The 25,992-nt window shown below is 34.7% G+C and overlaps 1 protein-coding gene across 1 annotated transcript in view; it reads right to left on the bottom strand.

Annotated features, from left to right (window-relative positions):
- LOC138710848 (pro-resilin-like) overlaps positions 1-25,992 on the bottom strand; it is a 79,533-nt gene that overhangs the window by 34,044 nt on the left and 19,497 nt on the right. Inside the window, exon 2 of the mRNA XM_069842010.1 lies at positions 8,943-9,170. Coding sequence (XP_069698111.1) covers positions 8,943-9,170 — 228 coding nt within the window. The remainder of the gene's footprint in view (positions 1-8,942; positions 9,171-25,992) is intronic.

The following is a 25,992-nucleotide window of genomic DNA, read 5'->3' as shown; positions in this document are numbered from 1 at the left end:
ACGATAGATAACCATAGCTACTGACAAAGCGTCGTAAAATAACCAATTAAAAATTATCGCATACAGGGCGCACAGTAGGCCAATATAAGCCTATGTATGGACTCATCCTGGAACCGGCTCTTAAAAACGGAAGTCAAGGCAAGATATTGTATCTGGAAATGTTTTTCTTTACTTGATTATTTAACGACGCTGTATCAACTATATCAACTGCGAGGTTATTTAGCGTCGATGGGCATGATGATAGCGAGATGAGGCCGAGGATTCGTCATAGATTACCTGACATTTGCCTTACGGTTTGGGGAAATCTCGGAAAAAACCCAAATAGGTAATGAGCTCAAGCGAGAATCGAACTCATGCCCGAGCGCAACTTCGGGTTGGCAGGCAAACGCCTTAGCCGACTGAGCTACGCAGGTGGCTCTGGAAATTTTAATGAAAACTTTCCACTCAGTACAATTAATTTTTAATTATAGTTTTCTAATATGTGAAAATAAATTACCTTGTATCGCCATTCTCAGCAGGATCACAATATACAAGACTGTGATTGAAATAAATTTAATATTAGGGCTATTTAGAGAAGAGAATACAGTAAAATATTGTACAAATGTGAGACAAGTTAAATTAAATTATGAATTTCTCTCCCTGTCTCACACCATACGATTTGGTTTTGCGATCTTAAGAGGAAATGAAAAGCCAATATTGGGAGAGAGATTTGGAATAATATATAGTAGTAAAGTAGTTCTTATAGTGATTCGGATTTCGTCCTCTTCTTCATCCTGAAATCATACAATGATGGAATCACAGGATGAAAAAGAGGAAGAGTACTACCAATCAGGAAGGCTTTAAAACAATTTTTTCTGTAATAGGTGAGTTTTTATGGAAATATTTTTTACTTTAAACGTGATTTACTTAAAACTATATTTTTCAACATAAATTACCCGTTTTCTCAGAAACTACTATAGGTCTGTCTGCAAGACATTTTTACCATACATTTCAGATAACACTGTGATAATGTGAAATTGTTTTGATTGAGTTTGCTGTAATACTTTATTTAAAAATAATAAAATGTCTGATTTGTTTTAAGTTTGGAGGTTCATAAATTAAATTAAATTATTTATTTAACGACGCTCGCAACTGCAGAGGTTATATCAGCGTCGCCGGTGTGCCGAAATTTTATCCCGCAGAAGTTCTTTTACATGACAGTAAATCTACTGGCATGAGCCTGTTGCATTTAAACACACTTAAATGCCATCGACTGGGCAGGGACCGAACCCGCAACTCGAGCACAGAAGGCCAGCGCTATACCAACTACGCTACCCAGACAGATAGAGGTTAATAAAGAAATCATATTTTTTATATTATATATTTTATCATAAAAACGAATCAGTGCACTCAGAAGGAATACATAAACATTCTGTAAAAATATCACATTTCTATATCTTGTATGGTCTGAGACAACGGGTCATTAGTGTAGCTGTTTATATATTAGTGATATAGGACTTGAAGACTTCCCTTAAAATGCTTGCAAAGCACTGTTTTAACAACTAGACTATTATCAGATAATTCAGGATGAACATATAAAAACAATACACACCTATTTGTTACGGAAGCGTGAGAAATCTTCGTATTATTACCAGGAATTGAACCTGGCTACGCTGGATTTTGGCTTCAGCGAAGAATAGGTTCTACTATTCATCATCCTCTTTGGCATAACAGTTCTTACAGTTTAGCCTTTGCCTACCTAATGTCGGTCTTCCCGTAATTTCGATCTGAAGATTACAGTCTCCATCTTCTTCTGTATATCATATAGTCACCTTATTTTCAGACTACAGCTAGTGCCACCGTTTCTGGCGTGTGAAGTAAGTAATGAGAACTTGAGAGCGAGTATCTTATCTTTGCAACAAAATGTGGGCGAGAAAGCTGACAACTGTGATTAACAGATTGCTGACGTCACATCTGTTTAGGGGGTGGTACCACTCTCAGCCGAAGTGGCAACAGATGCCACTGACTGGATAGTGTACTCAAGGACACACCCCAGAAACGCGAAGTGCGGGTGTCTTGCCTTTGACGCAGTGGGCAGATTGCTGATGTGACGTGTTGGGTGGTACCGTCCTCAGCTGCACTGGCAGCAAGTGCTCACTGACTGGGTTTTTACTTAAGGACACGCGCCAAAAACGCTGGCACTGGCTATACCAACTCTTCTTTCACCGCCTGGATTTCCATCCAGAATGATTCTTGAAATTAGTGCATTCTTAACAAAATTATATTTAAGAGTGCAGGTCTAGGTTTGTCCTTCCTTTTTTTTTTTTTCAGATTCTAACTACTTTAATTCAGATTATGAAATATGCCTTTTATGATCATTGTGGAAGTTTTTCAATGACATTTAATGCAGAAATATAATAAATTATATTTTATTTATGCCAGTTGTGAAAGATTTTAATGATAATGCAACATCACTGTCGATTCAATTCAAGAAAGGAAATATAGCGACTGCTCGGAGCTCCACCGCAGCGAGAGCGCTAGCATAAATCATAAAGACGTAAATCCTGATAAACCATGACCTTTCATAACACTACAGAACATCATGAAGCAGGTTTACGAAACCATAACGCTTTAACGAGCATCCTCTCCACTGCAAGATCAAAATAAGAGAGTGACATTTATTATTATTGCGGGTATTGGGGCAGACGTCTGTAACCTAGAGATTGGATTGACCTGAATAACGTGACCTCTAGACTGCAGCGCCGATCACCAGGCGAAACATTTCCAGTTCATCACGATGAATCCAAAGAATCTGAACACGCGAGTCGGTGAAGACGTATTACACGCCCATTTGAGTGCGGGGATCGACCGCCCAATAGCTTATGCACGGTTATCACATTCTTCGAACTGTACAAAGCGAAAGTGGGACGCGCCTCCAGGGTTCTGATGACTACAGATCGGAAACTGAAACTGATTCAATAGTGAAAGAAATCGTAATAATCAATATGAACAATATTGCCAACGGCAGAATTTGTTGTTTCAAGTGCAACTTCCGGTTTCAGGAAGCTTATTTGGTAAGAATTTAATGCACAAAATATCACTTTGTTGCAATGGAATTTTTTAAACGACTGAAAATTATACAGCGCTGTGTTTTGTTGTAAGATTAACTTTCCAATTTCAGTCGTTAGAATTAGTTCAGTGTAAAGGCAGTCAACTTCCTGATTACTCGTGTATTGATAAACTACAAAGAATACGTATAGCAAGCTGTAGCACTTCTGGTTATTGATTGAATTTAATTGAGTTCGATTTCCTACAAAGGATTCTAGATAATGTGACCCGTTGCGCGAAAAGGGATCTAAAGTCGTGAAAGGAAACTTTACAGGAGAACAAAATAACGAATTTGCGGTGTAAAAACTGCATTTCTATGTTTTGATATCTGTAGGATTTTTTTACATACTGAAGTAGGACGTATTTTTACACAGCGCTTCTTAAATACCCACCTAAATCTTTCTTATAGTTGCTAAGAAAAGAAATGAAAACTTTCATTACATTTTTCTCAAAAAGTACATAATGTAACATCAATATTCAATAAGTAATATATTTCATCCTCTTTTTGAAACCACAAAAAATTAAAAAATCCGACTTTAGGTCCCATTTTCTGCAACGAGTCACAAGATATTGAGATTTTCACGTTCTTCAAAGTATTGAGGGAGTTTTGGAGCTTTACGCTGTCATTTGTAGAAATGTTCAACATATCGGAGCTGTGCTTACAAGCCAGGGGTCATGGACTCAAGTGCCGCTTGATCCACTTCGAATTTATAACTTATGCTGGGCAAGTCTGTGGCCCAGGCGACATAGAAGTTTTCTTTGGCTCCCTTGTGACATCCCAGCAGTTTTTTCATCACTAATTACGAGTACAGTACAAGCACATTCTAGTATATACAGTCACGAAGCTCAATACGTAGGGAATATGGATCCATAGATAGTTGCTAACCACTAGGATCGCTACTATCGCCTCATTACAAACAATGCGAAATAGTACCGGCACAGTCTATTGTTCCTAGTACCATCAACAACTCAAGCTTCGTGACTATATACTAGACTGTGGTACAAGGTAGGCCAACAGCCCGTGGTGCACTCTGGATAGTCTTTGACGATTTAAGTGGTCTATGCTTCTCAGCACTAGTGACGTCAATGAGCCACATTCGTAATGTCAGGGCGGATAACGGCAAGTTAAGGGCCCTGCTATTGGAAAAAAAAAAAAACATATATTGGCTATATGTCGGCTCCAACATTTAGTCTTGGACAATAACCCAATGGTAACGGACCAAACAGACTCCTCTTTGCTTGCCTTCCTCCGACATTGCCTTGGTTTAACAGAAATATTCATCTTTGCTTTTAAACACTGAATATTTCTACATTCGTAACACTGCGAAAATCCATAAATCGCATCTAAATGAATGCAACAGTAATATTATACAGGGTAAGCCGTAAGTAATGTCATTAATTTCAGGGGGTTATACTTTGAGATATTTCAGATAAAAAGTTTAATACAATATTGCTCGTTTTTGTTTCCTTTCCGAGATAAAAATTGTTTTACCTATATGAAACATTTCATAGCGTGTTTTGGGAAAGCCATTGATTTAACTCCCAATGTGCTCAGTCAGTTAAAGAGAGCAGTGTATTGTGATAACATATTATTGAAATGAGTTTTAGTTTTATCCTTTAAAGGACAGAAATTTGGTCCGAACAAATGTAACATTGTAAAATTCCTTTGTAGAACGAAAAGTTATATTTGTTCAGATCAAATTTCAGTACATTTAAAGGACAAAATTAAAATTCTTTCAATCACTTATTATCATAATACACTATACTGCCGGCCCTAACTCCGCCAGATTAAATAAATAAATATATAAATAAATAAATTAATTAATTAAATAAATAGATAAATAAATTAATTAATTAATAAAATAAATAGGTAAATAAATAAAAATACTCTCTTAAATTGGCCGAGCATATTCGGAATTAAATCAATGGCTTTTCTAAAACAGGCTATGAAATGTTTCATATAAAACAATTTTTATCCCGAAAAAGAAGCAAAAGTGAGCAAAACTGTATTAAACTTTTTTGTGTGAAATATCTTAAAGAATAACCCCTTGAAATTAATGAAATTACTTACGGTTCACTTGTATATGTGTATATACTATGTATGTACATATATACATATATATATATTTATTTATATATGTATATTATGCGACAATAAGATCGGCGAGTTCGCGACCTACGACCTCGTACACTTGTATTCCGGGCGTCAGCCCTCTCACTCGCTACAGTAACGCCGCCAGTCCATCCTATTCCGAGCTTGGTTGAGTAATATATGTAATTTATTTGTTTATTTATGTTTGTATTAGTACATACAATATTCGGTAGAAATTTATTCAGTTCTAAGCGAAAAATTTGAGATTTATATTCTCTTTTTAGGAAATGAGTTTCTTGTTCGTCTATGTCGACCCTAAGTCATTCTAATGTAACCAGAAAGTCTCACTGTCTTTATATATCTGTTATAGGTTAAACATCTAATCTTCAATGACTTGCAAGAATAATTTGGTACCCTGCGGGCTTAGTTCTGTTTTGTTTTTATGTAAACAATACTGAAAATGAATTTAAAAAGCGGAGTGAATTTGAAACTATAAATTAATTAATACATTTATATAATCATAGGCTCTATTTGAAATCTGAAACATCAATCTATATTATTGCACCTAGGCCCTAAATACAATAGAGTCCATTGCCGTGGACTAACGGTTAGCTTGTCTGACCATGAAACAAGCCAACCCGGTTCAAATTCTAGTTGGGACGATTTACCTGGTTGAGATTTTTTCCGAGGGTTTTCCTCAACCCATTAAGAGCAAATGCTGGGTAAATTTGGACGCTGGATCCTGGGCTCATTTCGCGGGCATTATCCCCTTCGTATTATTCTGACGCTAGATAATCATAGTTGTTGATAGCGCCGTAAAATAAGCCACTAAAATATACAATAGAATTCCAAGAATGTAATATCATGTTTGGTGCTAAAGTTGCATCTCAACAAATCATGTCTTGCTACACGGAAACACTTTCCAGTACTAAAGAAATATGTTCAAAGAACGCACTTATACAAGGAAATACTATTTTCTGGTATTTATACCCAATGGCTAAACTTCAGTTCCGTTTACAACAGCTTTTACCTTAATATTCAGGTACCACACGCACGTACCCGGAGCTATGCTGCATCTCCGGTACAAGATCGTATCGTGTTTACTGACTAAAACGGCTCTTAAAGTGTTTTCGCGAATTCTTTTAAGCACATCCGGTTATTTCAATGCCTGTAATACTATTTCATACATGTAGTAAGGCAACTTTACGGTTGAATATATTAGGACTGTATACGAATATTTCATTTCACTTGTCATAAATTTTCAAGGATTTAAGCTCATTGGCCGTTCTGTTCTAAGCAATAAGAATTTTAAACAATTTTAAGGAACCGCGTGATTTCACGACCATATGGTCAGCGTGACACAAGATCACGTTCCAGATAGCAGAGAATACAACGCAGTGACACACACACAGTAAATCTCTCTTTTCTAGCTGGAAATCGAAACCTAGTCGTCGTATTTGTAATGTCACATATTATTACTACTTGAATCATGGTGGACAACCTAGTTGCCTGTGTTTAATTAATTTTTTCTAGCTACTTAGAAATGTTAATACGAAAAAAAAATTATAACTTTTAAACCAACTTGTCAGAAAAAGAATGTTTTTAAAATAAAAAGACTCAAGAGCCAAGATAAATGAATTAAATGAAAATTAACATTAAAGGCTGAGCCCAAACACAAACATGACTTTTGATTAACCAGAGGTAAATAATTTCTCTAGAGTATAGCTAGTATGCTGACATACAGAGCGACTTATTTCTTCCGTGTAAATATACTGTCCTATTTTTTACGTGAAAGAAATACAATTTAATGAACATTGTTTGAAATCTCTACGGAAGTGTTAGTTGATTTTATTATAAGTGTATAACCTTATTGGAAAATATTTTACAATCTGTGAAGTAAAATTTTGGCTGTTTTCCTTGTTTGGGACTCTTTGTTTGAAAACTGCAGATATCTTATTTGATTCAGCTTCATTTTGTATACCGGAGACTTCAGTTGGAATCCTTGCGATTACAAGGTTAAAATACGGTGTTGGGATAAAATTTATAGAAGTATTAGCATCGTTCTTCCTTTCAAAATTGATTCAGTTTTTTAAATTCACTTTCAATATTATTTACGTAAAAAGAAAGGTAGTAATAGTCCACGCGACGGAAACATGTCCGTAGGATACCAAACGTCAGGAATTTTAGAAAAATATGCTACATTTCATTAATCAATTAACCAGTAGTAATTATGGTGTTTACCACATTTGAATCAGAAAAAAAAAACATTTTAGTTTCTGTGTTTTGCTGTATTTGTATAGTAGCACATGTGTGACCTACCTAAATATGGCAGTTTTTTGTGTAGAATAATTATTATAATGAAAGTAGGATGAGCATCCACTAAAAATGTTATGATTGGCTGCGTGAGACGCATTCTATTAGAGCGATCTCTAGCGGAAGTCGTAGAAATAATGCTGCCAACATTTAAGAAGTTGAAACGTTGTTAATTAAGGGAAATTTCGTCTCCTCTCACATAACTATCACCTCAACTAACCCAACCTAATCTTGTCACAGCCCTCGCCTTCTACCTTTTTCATCCAGGAAACTTTATTCGTCTTTATTTACACGAACCTTCATTATACTTTTTGTTCGGGAAAAATATTCGTATTTATTTACTGTAGACTGTATGGAAGGAAATGTGTATGGTGAATATTACCAGCACTCCAGTGTCGCTTCTCATTGGATACACTAACAAACGACTGTTTGAAGCATCGCAGCTTTCGTGGTCATATGGTGAAAGAAAACGAAGAATAACGAAGAAATATTTTAATATATTTTATGAAGTTTAAATCCAATATACAGAGTGGAAATAAAATAACCCTGCAGATTTTCAGAGCGAATAAATCATGTTGTACGTGTGTAAGAAAAAAGTGTAATGCCATATTGGTAGAAAGTTCATAGTTTTTTTTTATGTTTCTTCCCAAATGTTTAACACCCTCTTATTCGGTAACTATTGCCAGTAGGATCGTAATTTTTGTCCACATCGATAGAAAATCTAATCAAGAATCATTTATCCTCTTTCATATTTCAATAGCGTAGATGGCTTCCATGTAAATTTAATTTAAAAACCACTAATTTCAAGCCACTGAACGATGCGAACAAATTGCAACATTGTAGTCGGAGAGGGAGGGGTAGGTAGTTCACCTAGAGAGACAGACCTGAGTATCTCTTACATGTTTATTTCGAGAAGAAATACCAGTGTGTTGCTGCAATGTTGCCAGATTGCTTAAACTTCCAACTGAATTTTCTAATTAACTGTGCATTTAACCATAGAACATAATATAGGTTTTCTATTCTTTTAAGTGTATCCTATCGTCCCTTTCAAAGTCCAGGGTTATTTCACGTCCATCCTGTATATATTTAATTTATATATATATATATATATATATATATATTTAAATTTTATATATGTTTATATATATATATATATAAATTTTATTTTTGTTCTAAGTTTTTCGGTTATATCTATTTTCAGCGTATATTTAGCAATAAAATAAATAAATAAATAAATAAATAAATAAATGAAATAAATATATTAATTAATTTCTTGCATGGTCCTCCTTTAAAGTTAATTTTTAATTATTTTTTGCCGTTGCGCATTGTTGTCTAGTAAATTGACTGCTTTAATTATTACAATATGTTAAAAAAATATAAATCTGTATGAACAAATGTCATTATGTAACGCAGCAGAATTTAGTCCTTCAGCAGTTACTAAATTGCTTACCTGGTTACCGTTGTCGTATGTGGGTCGTGGAGGTCCTACAGGTGTTTGGACAGGCCTGTCGGGCGTAGGTCTGGGGGAAGGTCCTGGAACTGTCGGATGGAACGGAACGTTGGGTCGCTGGTACTGGTAGCCCTCGTCCGGAGGAAGGTACGTGTTGGCCGGGCCGCTTTGAGGCTCTGAGGTCACGACAGCCGCTGAAGCGAGCACTCCCATCAGGAGCACGATTCTCTGCAGACACACAAGGCCGAGTTTAGTTTAAAGAATACTCCCGCCTACCAAGGGCTTCTCTGCTCCTGTCACAAATTCGCCCCCAAATTAATTTTATGGAAAGTTAAAGCATTCCGTGAAACAACTAAAAACATTTTAAGAAGGAAAATATTTTAGAGACAAATGAAGTTTTATAATGTAATGGCAGTTCCAGTGTTGTTTGAATCTGAAACTTCTGTATTTACATAAAAGGATTTGAACACAATTCAGTTATCTGAAATAAGATTTCTAAGATATGTCAAACGCTACACTTAGAAGAGCATATTAAGCCTATATGGAGACTATTACACATAGACCTGAATTATTAAATTTAACATTTCTGCTGTTATGGATAAAATATAAAAATATAGAAATAATTGGAAAAGTCATGTAGATACTATGCAAGCAGTTAAGACTGCCTAAACAGATGCTTAATTACAAGCGTAAATTAATGTACCGTTTGGACGTTCACCAAGGCCGGCAGCATATTGCATCGGACATTCTGTCTCGGACAGAACGGTTTTGTCTCGGACCGCCCGAAGTGAAGCTGATTGCACTTATTGTTATGAGGCTACAGCATAATGCATCGGACGTATTTCCAGGGAAGAAAGTCAGATTCAGTATGCTGCAACCTCACAAAAATGCGTATTATAATCAGCTTCAAGTCGGACGGTCCGAGACAAATCCGTCCTGTCTGAGACAGAATGTCTGATGCAGTGTGCTGCCGATCTTAAGGGGTAGCTCGATTCGTGAAGCCGCAAATTTGTTCGGCGAATTGTTACATGTGATGAAAAATGGGTATACCACCGCAATTTAGAAGACCGTGACACCTCAAAATAGTGCAGTGGTTCGATTCCCGTCAGCCTGACAAAGTCTTCGTTAAACAAAATCTGTTCAGCTCCAAAGTAATGTCATTTGTCTGGTGGAATTTTGAATGTGTGATTCACTAAGAGTTTGTTCGAAATGGACGTGTAGCCGATGCGGATTTTTATTCTTAACAGGTAGATCGAGTTCATGAATTTTTGAGAGAAGGATTAGATAATCGAAATGGAATTCTCTTGCAAGAGGACAATGCAGGACCCATACCACTCGAACAATCATGGAACAAATCCAGGAATAGGGAAGAATTGAATTGCTACCACACTTGCCATATAGCCCTGATCTTGCGCCTTCAGATTATCTGTTTCGATCTACGGCACACTTTCTGCGTGGGAGAAATTCCCAAAGCCATTGAAATGGGTGTTCTCGAATTTATTAAAAAATCAGAAACTGGTACCGTTGCTGGGCAAAAACCGCGCTAAAAGGTGGCTTTAGTGGAAGGACCTACAGGAATGTCCAAATATGTGTCAAAATTAAATTGTTTTTATTCTTAATCTAAAATACTTCATAGTATTGACTTCATTTGAGAGAAATTTCTCGTTTTTTTCCTTGGTACATTCTTTCACGTTACTTGCCTCCTTTTTTTTCCCCCACTCACTTTCTTCGTTCTTTCTTTCATGTTCCTTACCTCCTTTTTTTAGTGCTCATTTCCTTAGACCTTTCATGTTTCTTGCCTCCTTTCATTCCCGCTCATTTCCTTCGTTCTTTTCTTTTAAGAAAGTGCAGAAAAATCGTGTCAAAGTTTCCATATCTTGCAATGTTAAATTCCTCAATTTTGGGTGCGCTTTTCTCAGAAGTGATAAAAGATACAAATGTAGAAAAAATGGGGCATATGTAACATACTTTTATGTATACAACCGGCAAAATAAATTTAAAATTTTCTTATTTTTGTATACTTTTCTCAGAAAGTATTTTACCCAAAAGACTGAAATTAATATAAGTTACAATATCAATGTGATGGAATTTTACACAGTAGATTAAAAATTAAGTTTATTTCTATCTTCAGAAAAAAAATAATAATTTGCAGTAATTCTTAATACAAAAAAATATGCTAACTGCTCAGTGGAATTTCAAATTTATTTAACCGTTTGTATACATAAAGGTATGTTAGATATGCCCAATTTTTCTACATTTGTATCTTTTATAACTTCTAACAAAAGTGCACCCATAATTGAGAAATTTAACATTGTAAGATGTGGAAGTACAGACTCCCCTTAAGACGTAAGAGAACAAATACAAGATGAAAGACACAAAGAGAGAGGCAAGTCTTCACTTTCCTACCGAAATCGAATCAGAATCTATTGAATTTGTAGCTGAGACTCGTAAGTCACAGATATTGGATAAAAATGCACATTAAATAAAGAAATACAATTGGACACGATGAAATTCCAGTGACATGGATCTACATGGCTCGTTTCTTTCATTTGTCATAACATGAAATCTTACAATGGTACTGGACAAACATCGATGCTCTTAGCGGGACTCGAACACGCGTTGCAATCCACCACTGTGAAGTAACTGTTAGCATGTCTTATCGTGAAACGAGTGGGCCGAGTTCAAGTCCTGGTTGAGGTTTTTTCGGGGTTTTCCCTCAACTTATTAAAAGGAAATGCTGGGCAAATTTTCGGCGCTGAACCCTGGATTCATTTCGCTGGCATTATCACCTTCATTTCATTCAGACGCTAGATAAACATCGCAGGTGATAAAGCGTCGTAAAATAAACATACAAAAAAATACGCGTTCCTGATAATGTGTGTGCCAGGCCGGTTAGATCAGAACTTGTACTTGCTCGCATTCAGCTTCGTCTTCCTTTGTATCCTTATTATCCGTAGTGACAGTCTCGCTGTTACTCGTCATGCGAGGCGAATCCTCTAATAAGATGATTGACCTCATGCCAGCGCCGGTTACGGTATTATTGACGGGTACTTTGTTGGATCCTTGATAGCTTCGAAACCCAGCCTTGATTATAACTTACACATACGGAAACACCTGAAGTGCCTTTATTGAAGACTGATTGTACAAAGTGTTCAATTTAATTTCAGTGACAGTTTTATGACTTTTTACTCTAGACTGCAGCTGATTCTTCTTTTTTATTTAACTTTGAATGAAATTATGTCTTGCATTTCGCGTACCAATAACGATCCTCTATCTTCATTTATAATGTAAGGCGGTGACAGTCTTAATTTTCCTCATTTGTAAGTAGAAATTCAGATAGTCACATTTTATAACAGTGGCTATTGAAATTGGATTGAATTTCTTCATACCCCCACGATGAGATTTTTCTCAGGACAATAACTAAACTTTCTCTCTATCTAATTCTAGAATTGTTTTCAGTGGTCTAGAAGTTACCTTGTTTATCATTGGATATGAGAATCGAAAGATCTTGTCCAGCAGAGGTAACCCATATTTTACCCTTGATCTCTAAATTTTACAAAAATAAACGAATGGGTGTCGTAGTGTACGTAATTAATGGTTAAGGAGCAGCTTTGAAATTATGTGGATACTATAGTCAGAGGTTAGATTTCCTCATAGTGCATTGATGTTTGTTTCAAATTAAAAAGGTCAACACCAGTGTATCTATTGCGTAAAACTGCAGTAGTATGGAAGGCGAAAAATATCAAACTCTGGCAAAGAAGGAATCTATAATCTTAATCTCTTATTGTGATGATTTTCTTTAATGGAGTATTCCAAACGCTAAAACCTTTGAGGTCCTATTACGTTCTACTTTAATATTGCTTTCTTCATAGGAGTTCCGCAGTCATATGAGATCTTGTATTTTGGACAGATCTGATCGCAAAGCATTGGAACTTCGTACAGTTTATCAGTAGGCTAAATTTCGCTTGTAGAGATGGGATACGGGACCTTCATTTTTATTGCATCCCGAAGGACAGAATTCTGAGAATTTTATTGCTTGAAACATTTTTTTCCTTCGGCCAGTAGGCTACTTGTGGTTCAGAGACGAAGGATGGTAACTATTACGTCACCGAGGACTGGGATAAAAAAAGATACAATAAAGGAATACAGATGAAGGAAAGAGAAAGAAAATAACACAGAGGAAGAAGAAACAAAATGTGAAAAGAAGAAGAAACGAAAGCAAGAAGTACGAAATAAAGCAGGCAAACATAATGACAAAAAGGACGAAGAAAATAAGCAAGAAAGAAATCAAGGACCATGAAGGAAGGAGGCAATGAACATGAAAGGAGTAACGAAGGAAATGAAGAAAGAAAGGAAACGAAGAGCATGGATAAGAAAGAAAGCAGAATGAAAAAAAAAGTACGAAGGGAAAGATTTAGAAAGAAATGAGACAAGAAGCAACATTAAAAAGAACGAAGGAAATTAATAAGTCAGAAAGGAGGCAGAGGGCATGGAAAAAGCAAGAACATGGCATAAAAAACGAAGGTAATGAGCAAGAAAGATAGGAAGTAAGAAGCATGCAAGGAAGCAGGCAGTATTAAAAAGAACGAAGGAAATGTTCAAGAAAAGAGGCGGTAAGGAGTGTGAAAGGAAGGAACCAAGCAGGATGAAGAACAATGATGAAAATTAGCATGAAAGAAAGGAAGTAAGGATCGTGAAAGAAAGAAAGAAAAGAACGTGAAAGAAAGAAGGCAAGGAGCATGAAATAATGTATGAAGGAAATGAGCAAGAATTATAAGAGGCGAAAAGCATGAAAGAACGAACGAAGGAAATAAGTGAGAAAGAAAGAAGATAAGAAACATGTAAGAAACGTCTAAGGAAATGAGCAGGAAGGAAAGGAGGTAAGGAACATGAAAGAAAGAACGAAGGAAATGAGTAGGAAAGAAAGGAGGCAAGAAGTGTGAAAGAATGTACAAAGGAAATAAACAAGAAAGAAAGGAGGCAAGGCGCTTGAAAGAATGTACTAAGGAGCGTGAAAGGAACAGTGAAGAAAAGAATATAACGAAAGAACTGTGCAAGAAAGGAAGAATGCAATGAGCATTAAAAGAAGAATGCAAGCAACGTGGAAGTAGAATTAAAGGAAATGAGCAAAAAGAAAGAACGGAGACAAGGAGCAAGAAAGGAAGAGAGTGAAGAGCAAGAAAGGGGGAACGAAGAGAAGAGGTAAGAAATAACGAAGAAAAATAGAAATAAAGAATGATCGAATTGAACGATAGAACAACTACAAACAAACGAATTGTAAAAGAGATGCGAAGAGCGAAAGAGATAAGTAACGAAAGGAGGGAAAGAAGGAATGAATGAAAGAGTTGAAAAAGAAGGAAGAAAGGAAGTACAAAGAAAAGAGGCAAGAAATTAAGAAAGAGAGTAGACAGGAAGAATAAATGAACTGAACGATAGAACTACAGAAAAAAGAATAGTAAAAATGAAGCGAAGAGAGAAGTAGAATAAGTGACTAAAGAAGAGAAAGAAGGAATGACTAGAAGAAAGGTGGAAAAGAATTTAGTTGCAACAAAATGGAATGCAGACAGTTCTTGAAAATAGAATAACAGTAACAATATCTTTCGAATTATAAGAAGAAATTCATGCATTTCTCAAGGCAATCATAGGTGTCACATTCAGCGTCTACATGCTGTAGTTGCAGATGTGCAACCTGATCGCGGTACAGTTACATCCTTTCTAATTAGGAGTGATCTGGTGTAGACAAGAGCCACGCCATTGTGTGGAGGGAGGGATGTCCTTCAGATGCGCGGTTAGAAAGTTGACCCAGCCCATTACAGAAACGAACCTAACCCAATCTAACCCAACTTGACCTATGTAACCTATATAAAAGCATCACGAAATTCGTCTCAATAGTTCATAGCTGATGTTCTGGGGTAAATCAGGATAATGTGAGGCATGCAGATCCGGTTATCTTTGCTATTTAATTTTGAAACACGGGTTAAATGTGATCTCACCGCCAGAGATGCATGTTCGGAGAATGTTCGACATTTAACAGATAGCGACTCTGAGCTTCGTGTACATATAGAGAAGCGTATTGTACTAGCAGTGTGGCTTTATTGCTTGCATATCATTAGTGCGGTATGTTTATAGAGAGAGAAAATGCATCAGAAATTACTTATAAATTAGAAGTTACATCAATCCCATGATGTTTTATGTTTCAATATTTTGTTGTCTAGTAGGTAGGCCTACTGGTGTAGTGCTTCCAATTGTATTCGATGTTAGCAACTGATTATGGAATTTTAATAATTCTAAAAATTCTAATTATAGATTAGTTACACAGAGAATTAAAAGTAGGTATATATACAGGATGAACCGTAAGTAATGTCATTAATTTCAGGCGGTTATTCCTTGAGATATTTCAAACAAAAAATTTAATACAATTTTGCTCATTTTCGCCTCCTTTCCGAGATAAAAATTCTTTTATATGAAATATTTCATTGCGTGTTTTGGGGAAGCCAGGCTATATCTTGTAATGTGAGCTCTTTGCTCATTTCTTATTGCATTGCAGTAAAGAAAAGAGTAGACAGACATATGTGACATACCCGAAAAGAAACGCACAAAGAGCTCATATTAAAAGTTATGGTGTTAGGCCTATTACAATAGGAATTTCACAGTCCTTGTTTATTTAAATATAATAAACTAAAACCCATGTGTATTAGACATTTCTCTCTTGTTTTTATGAACAGTAGCCTATCTCTTTTCAAAATATCAGGGTCTTTTTCTTAACACACTATATACGCATCAGTAAAGTAAGCATGATGGGCCCTAAATGTAGAAATAAATATGCACAAATATTTTGTTAATTTAGAAAATTAAAGAAAAATGTAAAATACAATTTATTTCTACATAAACAAACAACGATAAAATTGAGATTAAAGTTTGATATAGAACGGGCACATAAAGAAGATGGATCATCACGAATGGTCGGAAGTAATTTATTAAAAAATAAGCAAAATAAAAATGAAAGACGCGGTAAGAACAAATAAATAAGGATATGGGTAAAGAGGCAGCCTGGAGAAAAGAAGAATGGCAGTAAGTCTGGGGAGATTATAACGGTCGTCATAGCTCCAGTTTTCAGAGAATTAGCTTAAATAAGTATAATGCACGAAGAGTACTGATATATAGTTAGCCTTGGACTTCTGTTGTAAACAAAAACGAAAGTGCTTACCATGGGAAAGTGAAAAGTGTGTGTTATTTGATAGTTACTCCATGTTTAGTGGTTTAGCGTATTCAATATTGTGAATTAAAAAATATGTAAAAAAAATCAGTTTTGATAAAATAGAGTAGGCCTATCGGTTGGTGATAAAAATATATATTTTTGAAAGGGTTATCCGGCAGGAAATTATGTGCGGATATGGTGGATACATTGAGGGATCATTGTCCTTCTTACGTCATCATAATAATAAATTCGGTTGCGGAAATTGAGAAAGGAGGAACGGAGATAGAAGTGAACACGGCATTGAAAGACCTCTTTCTGTGACCAATCAAGAAAATATTATGAATGCCGTGCATGATATGATGATCGAAGAATCTTGTTGTGTTCAAACGTGTATCAAAGACATTGGAAATTTCTTATGAACTGATCTGTTACATCGTACATCATGATTAGGGTACGAGAAAATTATTTGCTAAATAGATTTCTAAATGCCTGAAGACTGATCCGAAATTACTCAGTGACAAACATCCAAGTCGCTTTGCTGTCGTTTTGAGGAGGATTATTCTAAAGTTCTAAACGTTTTGATCGTATTGTAACTATGGACTAAACATAAATCCATCATTACGATCAGGAAACAAACGAACAGTTAAAAGAATGGAAACATTTTGGTTCTCCCCGCACAGATGTATCTCATTCAAAATTCGTCAGGAAATGTCCTCGCATCAAAATTTTTGGAACAAAGACAAAATAATTGTGACTATTTAGAACAAGGTAAACATGCATTAATTAATACATTATTAATTAAGCTTCGGGAAAAATTGTGGAGGAACGTCGTGGTAAAATTTTAATATGTGTGCTGTTCTTGCAAAACAATATAACCGCTCTAAAAATCCCTGATTGCGTTGCAGAAAATTTATGGAGATAGTTTTGAAATTGAACATCTTCCATATGAACCAGATTTAGCCCCTGAAATTGCCTTTTTCTAAGGCTCAGAATTGCAGAAGTTGTGCTAAGAGTTGGCATTAAAAGGTGATTTTATGTTTAATAAATATAAATTTGTTTTGAGGTAGAGTAACAGTTTGCGTGTTAAACTAAGAATTTATCAGTGCTTTTTAAAAAAGAATGATATTCAGTCATATGACTTATTTTAATGTAAATTATACAATTATAAATTTAAATTATAATTTTAAATTATAAATTTACAATATGTTTTAAAATATAATGGAAATTTATAATTGTATAATTTACATTAAAATAAGTTATATGACTGAATACCATTCTTTTTGAGTTTGTACTTGACTTATTGGAAATTTTCAAAATGAATTCTAAATTTATCTGTACTGCCTCGTACGACAGAACGAGTTAATAAGTCAAGTCAAAATAATAATAGATATTAATCATCTCAGTCCTCACTAAAAATTATAAAATGTTGACTAACGCATATTATCATGACGTAAGACTACAGTTCATTCTGTATATTATAAATGGAAAGCAATATAGTCGTTCAGCTTCAAGAAGAAATTACGATTTCTCTGTCAGAAATTTAAACCTGAACCTATGAATTTGTAACTGATTAAGGTGTAATTTAAACAAAGTTAAGGCAACTTAGTATAAAATATAACAATAAATAGTTACCTTATAAGTGCTCTAACATTAAATACCTTACTCTATGCCGATGATCAAGTCATAATTTCCAATTCAGAGGATAATTTACAAAGAGGATTGTATACATTAAATGAAATATTAAAAGATTTTGGGATGGAAATTTCAGCACAAAAATCAAAAGTAATGGCATTTTTAGGACAAGACCCAGTGAGAAGTAAGATAATACACAATAACCAATGCCTCGAACAAGTGCAAAATTTCAATTATCTGGGTTGTGAAATATCTTATCAAAATGAAAAAGATGTGAACAAGAAAATTACCAAATTTACACAAATTCTAGGAATAATAAACAATACATTAAAAGCTAAATTAGTACAAAAATCTACAAGAATAAAAATATATAATACACTAGCATTACCCACCCTTCTATACGGAAGCGAGATTTGGACATTAAAGAAAAAAGACATGAACAGAATCAAAGCAACGGAAATGAAATTTTTCAGGAGAACAGCAGGATATACTCTTTTAGACCGAAAAAGGAATGAAGAAATTTTAGAACAATTAGAAGTAGAGTCAGTAGAAGAAAAAATCACCAGATACAAATTCAATTGGCTAGATCATGTAAGAAGAATGGAAAATTCAAGAATCCCAAAAATTATGATGCAATATAAACCTAGAGGACATCGTCGACCAGGAAGACCGTTAAGAAGACTGCTAGATGGGGCCGAAACAGGTCTACAGAGGCCTAATTCGTGAAGGATGATGATGATGATGATAAGTGGCTAAAATAGACCATTATTTGAAGGGTTCAGAGCCATGGCGGGCCAAGCGCCATTTATTAAAAACGGAGAAAACAAGGATTAAAGTTAAGTGAATACCATAATTTAATGAAGATTGACATATCATTTAGTTTACGTGTGCATACTTTATTTTACTTGCTTTATGTTTAATTGAATTATGGTACGTACTTAATTTGAATCCTTGTTTTCTACGTTTCTAATATATGGCGCTTGGCCCACTATGGCTCTGAACCCTTCATTTGTGAGCGAGATGTTTATTACAAGCGCACATAATGGACTTTTAGCCACGTGCAATATACAACGTTCTGTCTTATCTAAGTAATTACTGCAATTCTTTTCCGTCTTGTATTATATAATGTTAACCATAAGTTGAGGATGTGGCTTTATACGCTATCATAATCGAAACTGAAATATAGGTGAAGTATTTTGCTCTTACAAGATTAATGACGACATTTTGTGATTTCATAACAATTTAAAGTAGACCTATATTGGAACATGAATGTTTCCTGTAAAATAATGCTGATGTCCCTTCACCATTTACATAATATTTCTATATTCATTTGGAAGAAAGATTTAAACTAATATTTTCATTTCTGTTGTCACCAAATTGCTGCTGCAAATGTTGATGTTTATATGAATTGCATAAATGCACTGGAAGACAACATGTCACCAAACAGGACGAACGGCTAGCCTGTTGTTACAATGCACTTATCCTTGAGTTAACATGAAAGAGACGTTAGAATTGTAGGTTATGCTAATAGTGTGCGGGTGAAGACGGACAAAAGTGTTTCCTAACGCTCTTATCTGTTGAATGATTATCATTATCTCATTAAGGAATATGTTTTTGGGGTCAGTTTAATTTATGCTTTTGTTATCCGTCTTTGTTCTTTACGCCAAATCCTAATTCACTGCGCGAATCGGTATTCTGTATTACTTCTCTTTCTTTCAACTTCTGCTGTTATTATCTTCATAGACTATCTCCATTTTGCCGTTATTTCTACAGTTTCGTGATTCGAAATCAGCTGTTGAGTGAGATCGTACGTTGCGAAGGTTCACTGACTTTGATGTATAATTTCTTCTTCCCCCCATATTGCTGAAATGGATGACGTCATGACCTAAAACTGTAGTCAGTTCAGGGAAAATCCAAGGTTCTTCAAATTACTGTTAAATTGACGAGAAAGAAATGACGGCTATCCTGATGAATGGTGTTGCGAAATGGACGTTTTTTAAAGTAGAAATTCCTCTTTGACTTAATGATTTAATCATTTTTATACATTTTTCTCTATGATGATTTAGGGCACGCAGTAAAATTATTCGTGCAATAAACTATTGCAAAATGTGAAAAATAAGTTTTGTTCTGTCTTCATATGAGAACAGCAGTTAAATACTTGTTTGACAAAAGCTTTATTCGTGTCATTTATTGCGTAAATTTCGTTTTAATCCAGTTTGTTTCGGTCTTTGTATTAACACTAGACATTTTTTAGTAGTAGTGGAATTCCCCGGTATATTAGTATGGAGCAGGATCGCCTTATACGAAACGGATACAAGATTAAGGAGCGTAATAAACCTTGACTTTCCTGCCAGGAATCTAGACATATAGAGGAACTCGTTGGATGTGACATAGGACACCACTAAAAACTTCAGCCCGAATATGATTTGTGTGCAACCGTGATGAAATGAATTGCGTGCCGATTACATTGCCCAGTTAAGCCGGATCCACCATCTCCACACTACCAAATTACTCTCCAGCCATCAAATACGCTTATAACATCTCTGGTGCTGGTCTTCTGTACCTCACAGATCTACACGATTTATTAATACAGATCAGGAAAACAAGTACCTTTAGGGCATCGGCGTATGTTCATTGAACAGCACATTGAATTAAGTATTGTCGGATGCCGTCAAGCTATACTCCATACACACCTACATTGTTGCGGGTTGCTTGGAGACTTTAGTTAATCAAACGGAGGACCCTAGTTGTAACAAAGCATTCCCGAATACTAGAAGCTCTTGCCAACTAGACGTCCTCCGGCTGGAACCGTGAATATACAGGGACATCATTTTATTCTTACTAATATTTCTAATATTAACCTGGCTGTACCTTTGGATTAACGGTTGAGAACCAGACACACCGTTTGCTATCCTCTTCCACGACTAGAGTTCGATGATACTGGAGTAAAATACAAACAAATCACTTTACTAGGTATAGGAGGGAAGAAAAGTAGTTCATTCATTTACGTAAACTAAGAAATATCGAGATTTTGAGTTCGATAAGTTTTATTAGGTTTTTGTTTAACCAAAATACAGTACAATATTAACAATAAGTGCTTTTACTCACGAACTGAGCTATCCATGCAGTGTATATTATACTATCTACAGCACATTAGCGTACAATATAGAAAATGAAGTTAAATTGAAAAATAATCATAGACCTAATATGATATCTAAACACATTTTTGAAAGTGGTAGCTTAAGTTCTTTTGTGCATATTATCGCACTATAGACTATTATACCTAATTCCAATTATTAGTTTCCTCCTTCGTACTAGTAACTCATGTTGAAATAATTCTGTACCTACTCTATAAAAGAGTACCTTACGTACTGTAAATTCAATCTTCACTTCTGCCCGATCCGAAAAGATAAAATTACTCAGACATACTATCTACTGTCCGTCCAAGTGGTTTTGTCGCAGGGTCGTAGAAAGAGGGGAAATCATGTGACAGTTAATTACTTAACGAGACCCTTTTATTTAAGTTATTTTAAGCAGTTGTATAATATTACGTAGACGTCCAATTCCTAGCAGAAATTAATGTTTTCAGAAAAGAACTAACAGAGCCCACCCACTAGCCTTTACAGAGGGGCAAATAGAAGCGGGTGGGGGAAACCGGGATGCGACGTACGCAAACGGACGATATTACCTGTGCGAAAATATGATTCAATATTGAAAGCTCTTTCGTTACTGGAAATCGTAAACATATTTCTGGAACATACTATGCTCACTAACTCAGTATTGTTTACTATGACCGTAAGGCGACTTTGACTGCATTGGAAGTTTACTAGGGGGTGGGAGTGGAGTACATTCAAAAACTCAGGTACAATAAAAATTGAAGTAAAAATAAAATAATGGCCCAGTACCTGTCATGCTAACAAATCTTCCTAATGGACTATCCGTCTACTAGAACGGGGTTGCAATGTTTTGTTTCCATTTTTCACACTAGGGGTGAGTTCTAAACATGACGACTGTAGCGGGTAATTTATGATGAACAGTAATTTACTCTTTCTTGTGGAACTTTCTTTATATCATATCCGTATTTCTCATATTTCAATATTATCTCTATCACCTCTGCAAAAATTAAGAGAAAATTGCTGTATCATAGGAAGTCATTTAAAAAAACATCGTAATGGGGTTTACCTGAATTCTTTTCGTAGATTCAAGAAATAGGAATCCTTTCTTTATATCATATCCGTATTTCTCATATTTCAATATTATCTCTATCACCTCTGCAAAAATTAAGAGAAAATTGCTGTATCATAGGAAGTCATTTAAAAAACATCGTAATGGGGTTTACCTGAATTCTTTTCGTAGATTCAAGAAATAGGAATCCTTGAAAATGACACAAGTACGAAAGATGGATTACTGACAAAAGAAAAAGAATACAAGAGAAAGGAGTAGAGGTAAGAGCGAAAGGACTATTGAATTACATTTAAAGGAAGAGAAAGCGAAAAATAAAGAAATTGTGGAGGTGAGGAAAATGGGTGAGAAAGAGAAACAGGAAATGAAAGAGGAAAAACAATAATGGAGGAAAAAAAAGAAGAAAATAATTCTTATTGCTATTTACAGTTTTGTCACTCTATGTCTTTAAAAGAATTCCACAAAATTACTTCGTTTATTGCTGTCACTTTCATAATAGTATTGGAATTTAATACCCCATAGACGCTATTCCTTTCACTTGATCAGCCTCCAATAGGTTGGCCTGTATTCAAATTCGTAACAATGTTTGAACATTCATTGTCACTAACCTTTCGATGCTTGTGAAAGGGAAAGGAGTTTCCGCTGCATATGACCTTGACAAATTAAAATTGTTCTGTGGAATTCACGACTTATGGGCTGGTGCTAATGCTATTTTTCGAAGCACTAAATTTCTCTGTGTGGTGGGAAAATGTTATAAACTAGGGGTGGAATTTCACTGTTGAATAGTTCCGTTTACATACGAGGTTCTGAACCAGGAAAGTTGGGAACAATGACTTCATTACTTTTGCTCGTATTATAAGGAAGACTCTCCATCCTGCTGTGCAGAAGACATGATATATGCACGGTTTTGTTGATTCTGTGTGGTAACAAAGAATGTATTAGAATCACAATGCGTAATGACCCACGTACTATTGTAGAGGTCACATCTTGAAATCTTAACAAAAGCTCTTAAAGAAGGGACTTCCTTATCTTGCAGACTTGAGATTCTCATAGGAGACGTGGTTTGAATAGTGTGTGCACTGGCTATTTAAAAATATACGGCCCTTGTTAACGTCCTTTGTTAAGAGAAATCATCATTTCTTCTATAAAAGGAGGAATATAACAACTGTTATACAAGCTTTGTAAATTTGGTAATGGAACAATGTCATTTCTGCATAACTTATCATAAATTAAATGTATTTTGAAGTGATTGGAGTATTATTTATTGTAGTTTTGTTTAATAAAGTAATTATTCTTTAGCATTCTCGACTGTAAATCTAGAACGTCTTATTTAAATTCCCGGCAGGGAAAAGCATATTATTCTATCTCTAGCCAGAAAATACTATGTAGGTGTATCAGATACAGAAGGAAGTGTAAAGATATACAAAATAGCATTAAATTATTAAAGTCGAAAGAACACGACATATTCTTTACAGCTAGGATTTCCATGATTTAGCAATTCTTAACACGCATGTTTACACAGTTTTCTATCACTCGTTTCGATTTTCGACTCAAACAAAAATTTTCTAAAAATTTAGTTTTTGAGAGATTTTAAGCTTTATAAATATGAATAAAAATTACAAATGCCACCGGATTTTTCTAATTTCTTTTAAAAATGTTAAATTCGAGTGTATGCACACATATCGATCAAAAGTTTCATGGTTTCATGCGGAGAAAGATACGTTTGTTAGTCTAAGACTTCCAAGTAGGAAAATCGGTGTAAGTTATCTCGGGCTAAAAACGCGATTTGTATAAACGTTAATAAAATCTATAAATTCCAACCGATTGTGCTAATTCTTTCAGAAAGTGTTTAATACGCGTGTTTACACAGTATTCTATCACTCGTTTCGATTTTCGATTCAAACAAAGATTTTCTAAAAATTTAGCTTTACGAGATTTTAAGCTTTATAAACATGAATAAAAATTACAAAACCCATCGGATTGTTCTAATTTCTTAAAAAAATGTTAAATCGAGTGTGTGCACGCATATCTATGAAAAGTTTCATTCTCACATGCAGAGAAACATAAGTTTGTTAGTGTAAGTCTTGCAAGTGGGAAAATTCGTATATCTAGGGCAAGAAACGCGATTTGCATAAACGTTTATAGATTTTATTAATTCCAACCGATTGTGCTAATTCTTTCAGAAAGTGTTTAATACGCGTGTTTACACAGTATTCTATCACTCGTTTCGATTTTCGACTCAAACAAAAATGTTCTCAAAATTTAGCTTTGCGAGATTTTAAGCTTTATAAACATGAATAAAAATTACAAAATCCATCGTATTGTTCTAATTTCTTTAATAAATGTTAAATCGAGTGTGTGCACGCATATCTATGAAAAGTTTCATTCTCACATGCAGAGAAACATAAGTTTGTTAGTGTCAGTCTTGCAAGTGGGAAAATTCGTATATCTAGGGCAAGAAACGCGATTTGTATAAACGTTAATAAAAATCTATAAATTCCAACCGATTGTGCTAATTATTTCAGAAAGTATTTAATTATCAGGTCAATGAGTTGTTAAAGTACTGTACACAGAAATTCATTTCTTGAAAAAAAATAATTAAATTAGGGTACGTTGTTAGGACATATTTGTGGATATTTGGCAATTTTGTCCTGAGAGAACACATTTTAATGATCCACTGGTCATATGGAGCATATTTTTACATTTTGAAGCCTTTCATACACTTTTATATATCCAATGTTAGTTTCTTTCATTCTTTGAATTACTTAGAATTATTTTCTTTGCTTTTCCTCTTGTAAAATTTTAATATTTCCTTCTTCCCTAATTCTGTGGAATGTGCAAAATGGACTTGACCCTAAATGGTCAGGGTCACGACAAATATTTGTCTATTGTTTTCATGTAGGTAGAGAAAGGGGTAGCTAGACATCTCACTTGAAGCAACCGGATGTGGAAATAGGGAAAACCACTTTGTTGCCAAATTTTAGAAAGAGGAGGGTGAGAGAGAGAGAGAGAGAGAGAGCGAGAGAATTAGAGTCAAGTTATATTGTTCATTTCAAATTTGCTCCCATTTTATCAGTAGAAGTAGAAGTAGAAAAAGATTTTCTATGTACAGAACTTTGTTAGCTGACAATAGACATTCATTTTTATTTGAAAATTTGCACAAGGCATTCATTGTACATTGCAACTTAGGTCTCATAATATAGATATAATGAAAGATTATCAAAATATGTTACCGTTTTAAAATAATATTTATATGCCTTGAAATCCTTTTAATTTCACTTTTTTTTCTCTTCTGATTTTATTCTAGGTTTAGTGTATACCTTCAAAGTAAATTATTAAAATAGTTATTATTATTATTATTATTATTATTATTATTATTATTATTATTATTATTATTATTATTATTATTATGGTTATTGCTGTTATCTCTAAAAGTATAAAATAAACTGTACGATCTTCAATTAATCAAAGCCATTATTTTTCTAGTACGTAATTACAACTTAGAAGGTTTTCGGTACTAACAATCTCTCCCCTTCACATTTTTCCTGCTGTCCACCAGCTTACATTTGAAATGTTCGGAAACTTTCTTTTGTTTTTAAACCGAGGCACGATCAGATAATTTCGAGCAGGTCGTGTGTACATGGATTGCATAAACAATACAAAATAAAGGGACTCTGGCAGGAATGTGAACAACAGATGCGGTGTAACTCGTTTTGTGAACTTTCTTGCATAACTAAAGTGTCCAATGGTAAGCTTGGAAATTCCTACAGTATGCGCAGCGAAAAATAAGACAATCATCTTGTTGTTTTATCTGTTCATATGTCACTTGCTTAGAGGATCCATACTCATTCTGAGATAACGCAACTCTGGTAATACAATGAATCGGCTGTTAGAAGGTTGTGTCTGTTTGCTTTGTTAAAAGCGAAGAATTTTGTTCTTCACTTTTGCTTTCAACATTGTCTTGGGATTAAACAATGTATGAAATTGTTGCATAAAATACCTTAAACGAACCACAAGTATTTTTTTATAAGACGGGAA

The sequence above is a fragment of the Periplaneta americana genome, chromosome 12, assembly GCF_040183065.1.
Source record: "Periplaneta americana isolate PAMFEO1 chromosome 12, P.americana_PAMFEO1_priV1, whole genome shotgun sequence".
Classification (NCBI taxonomy): Eukaryota; Metazoa; Arthropoda; class Insecta; order Blattodea; family Blattidae; genus Periplaneta; species Periplaneta americana.
This window is presented reverse-complemented; position numbering and strand designations above follow the sequence as displayed.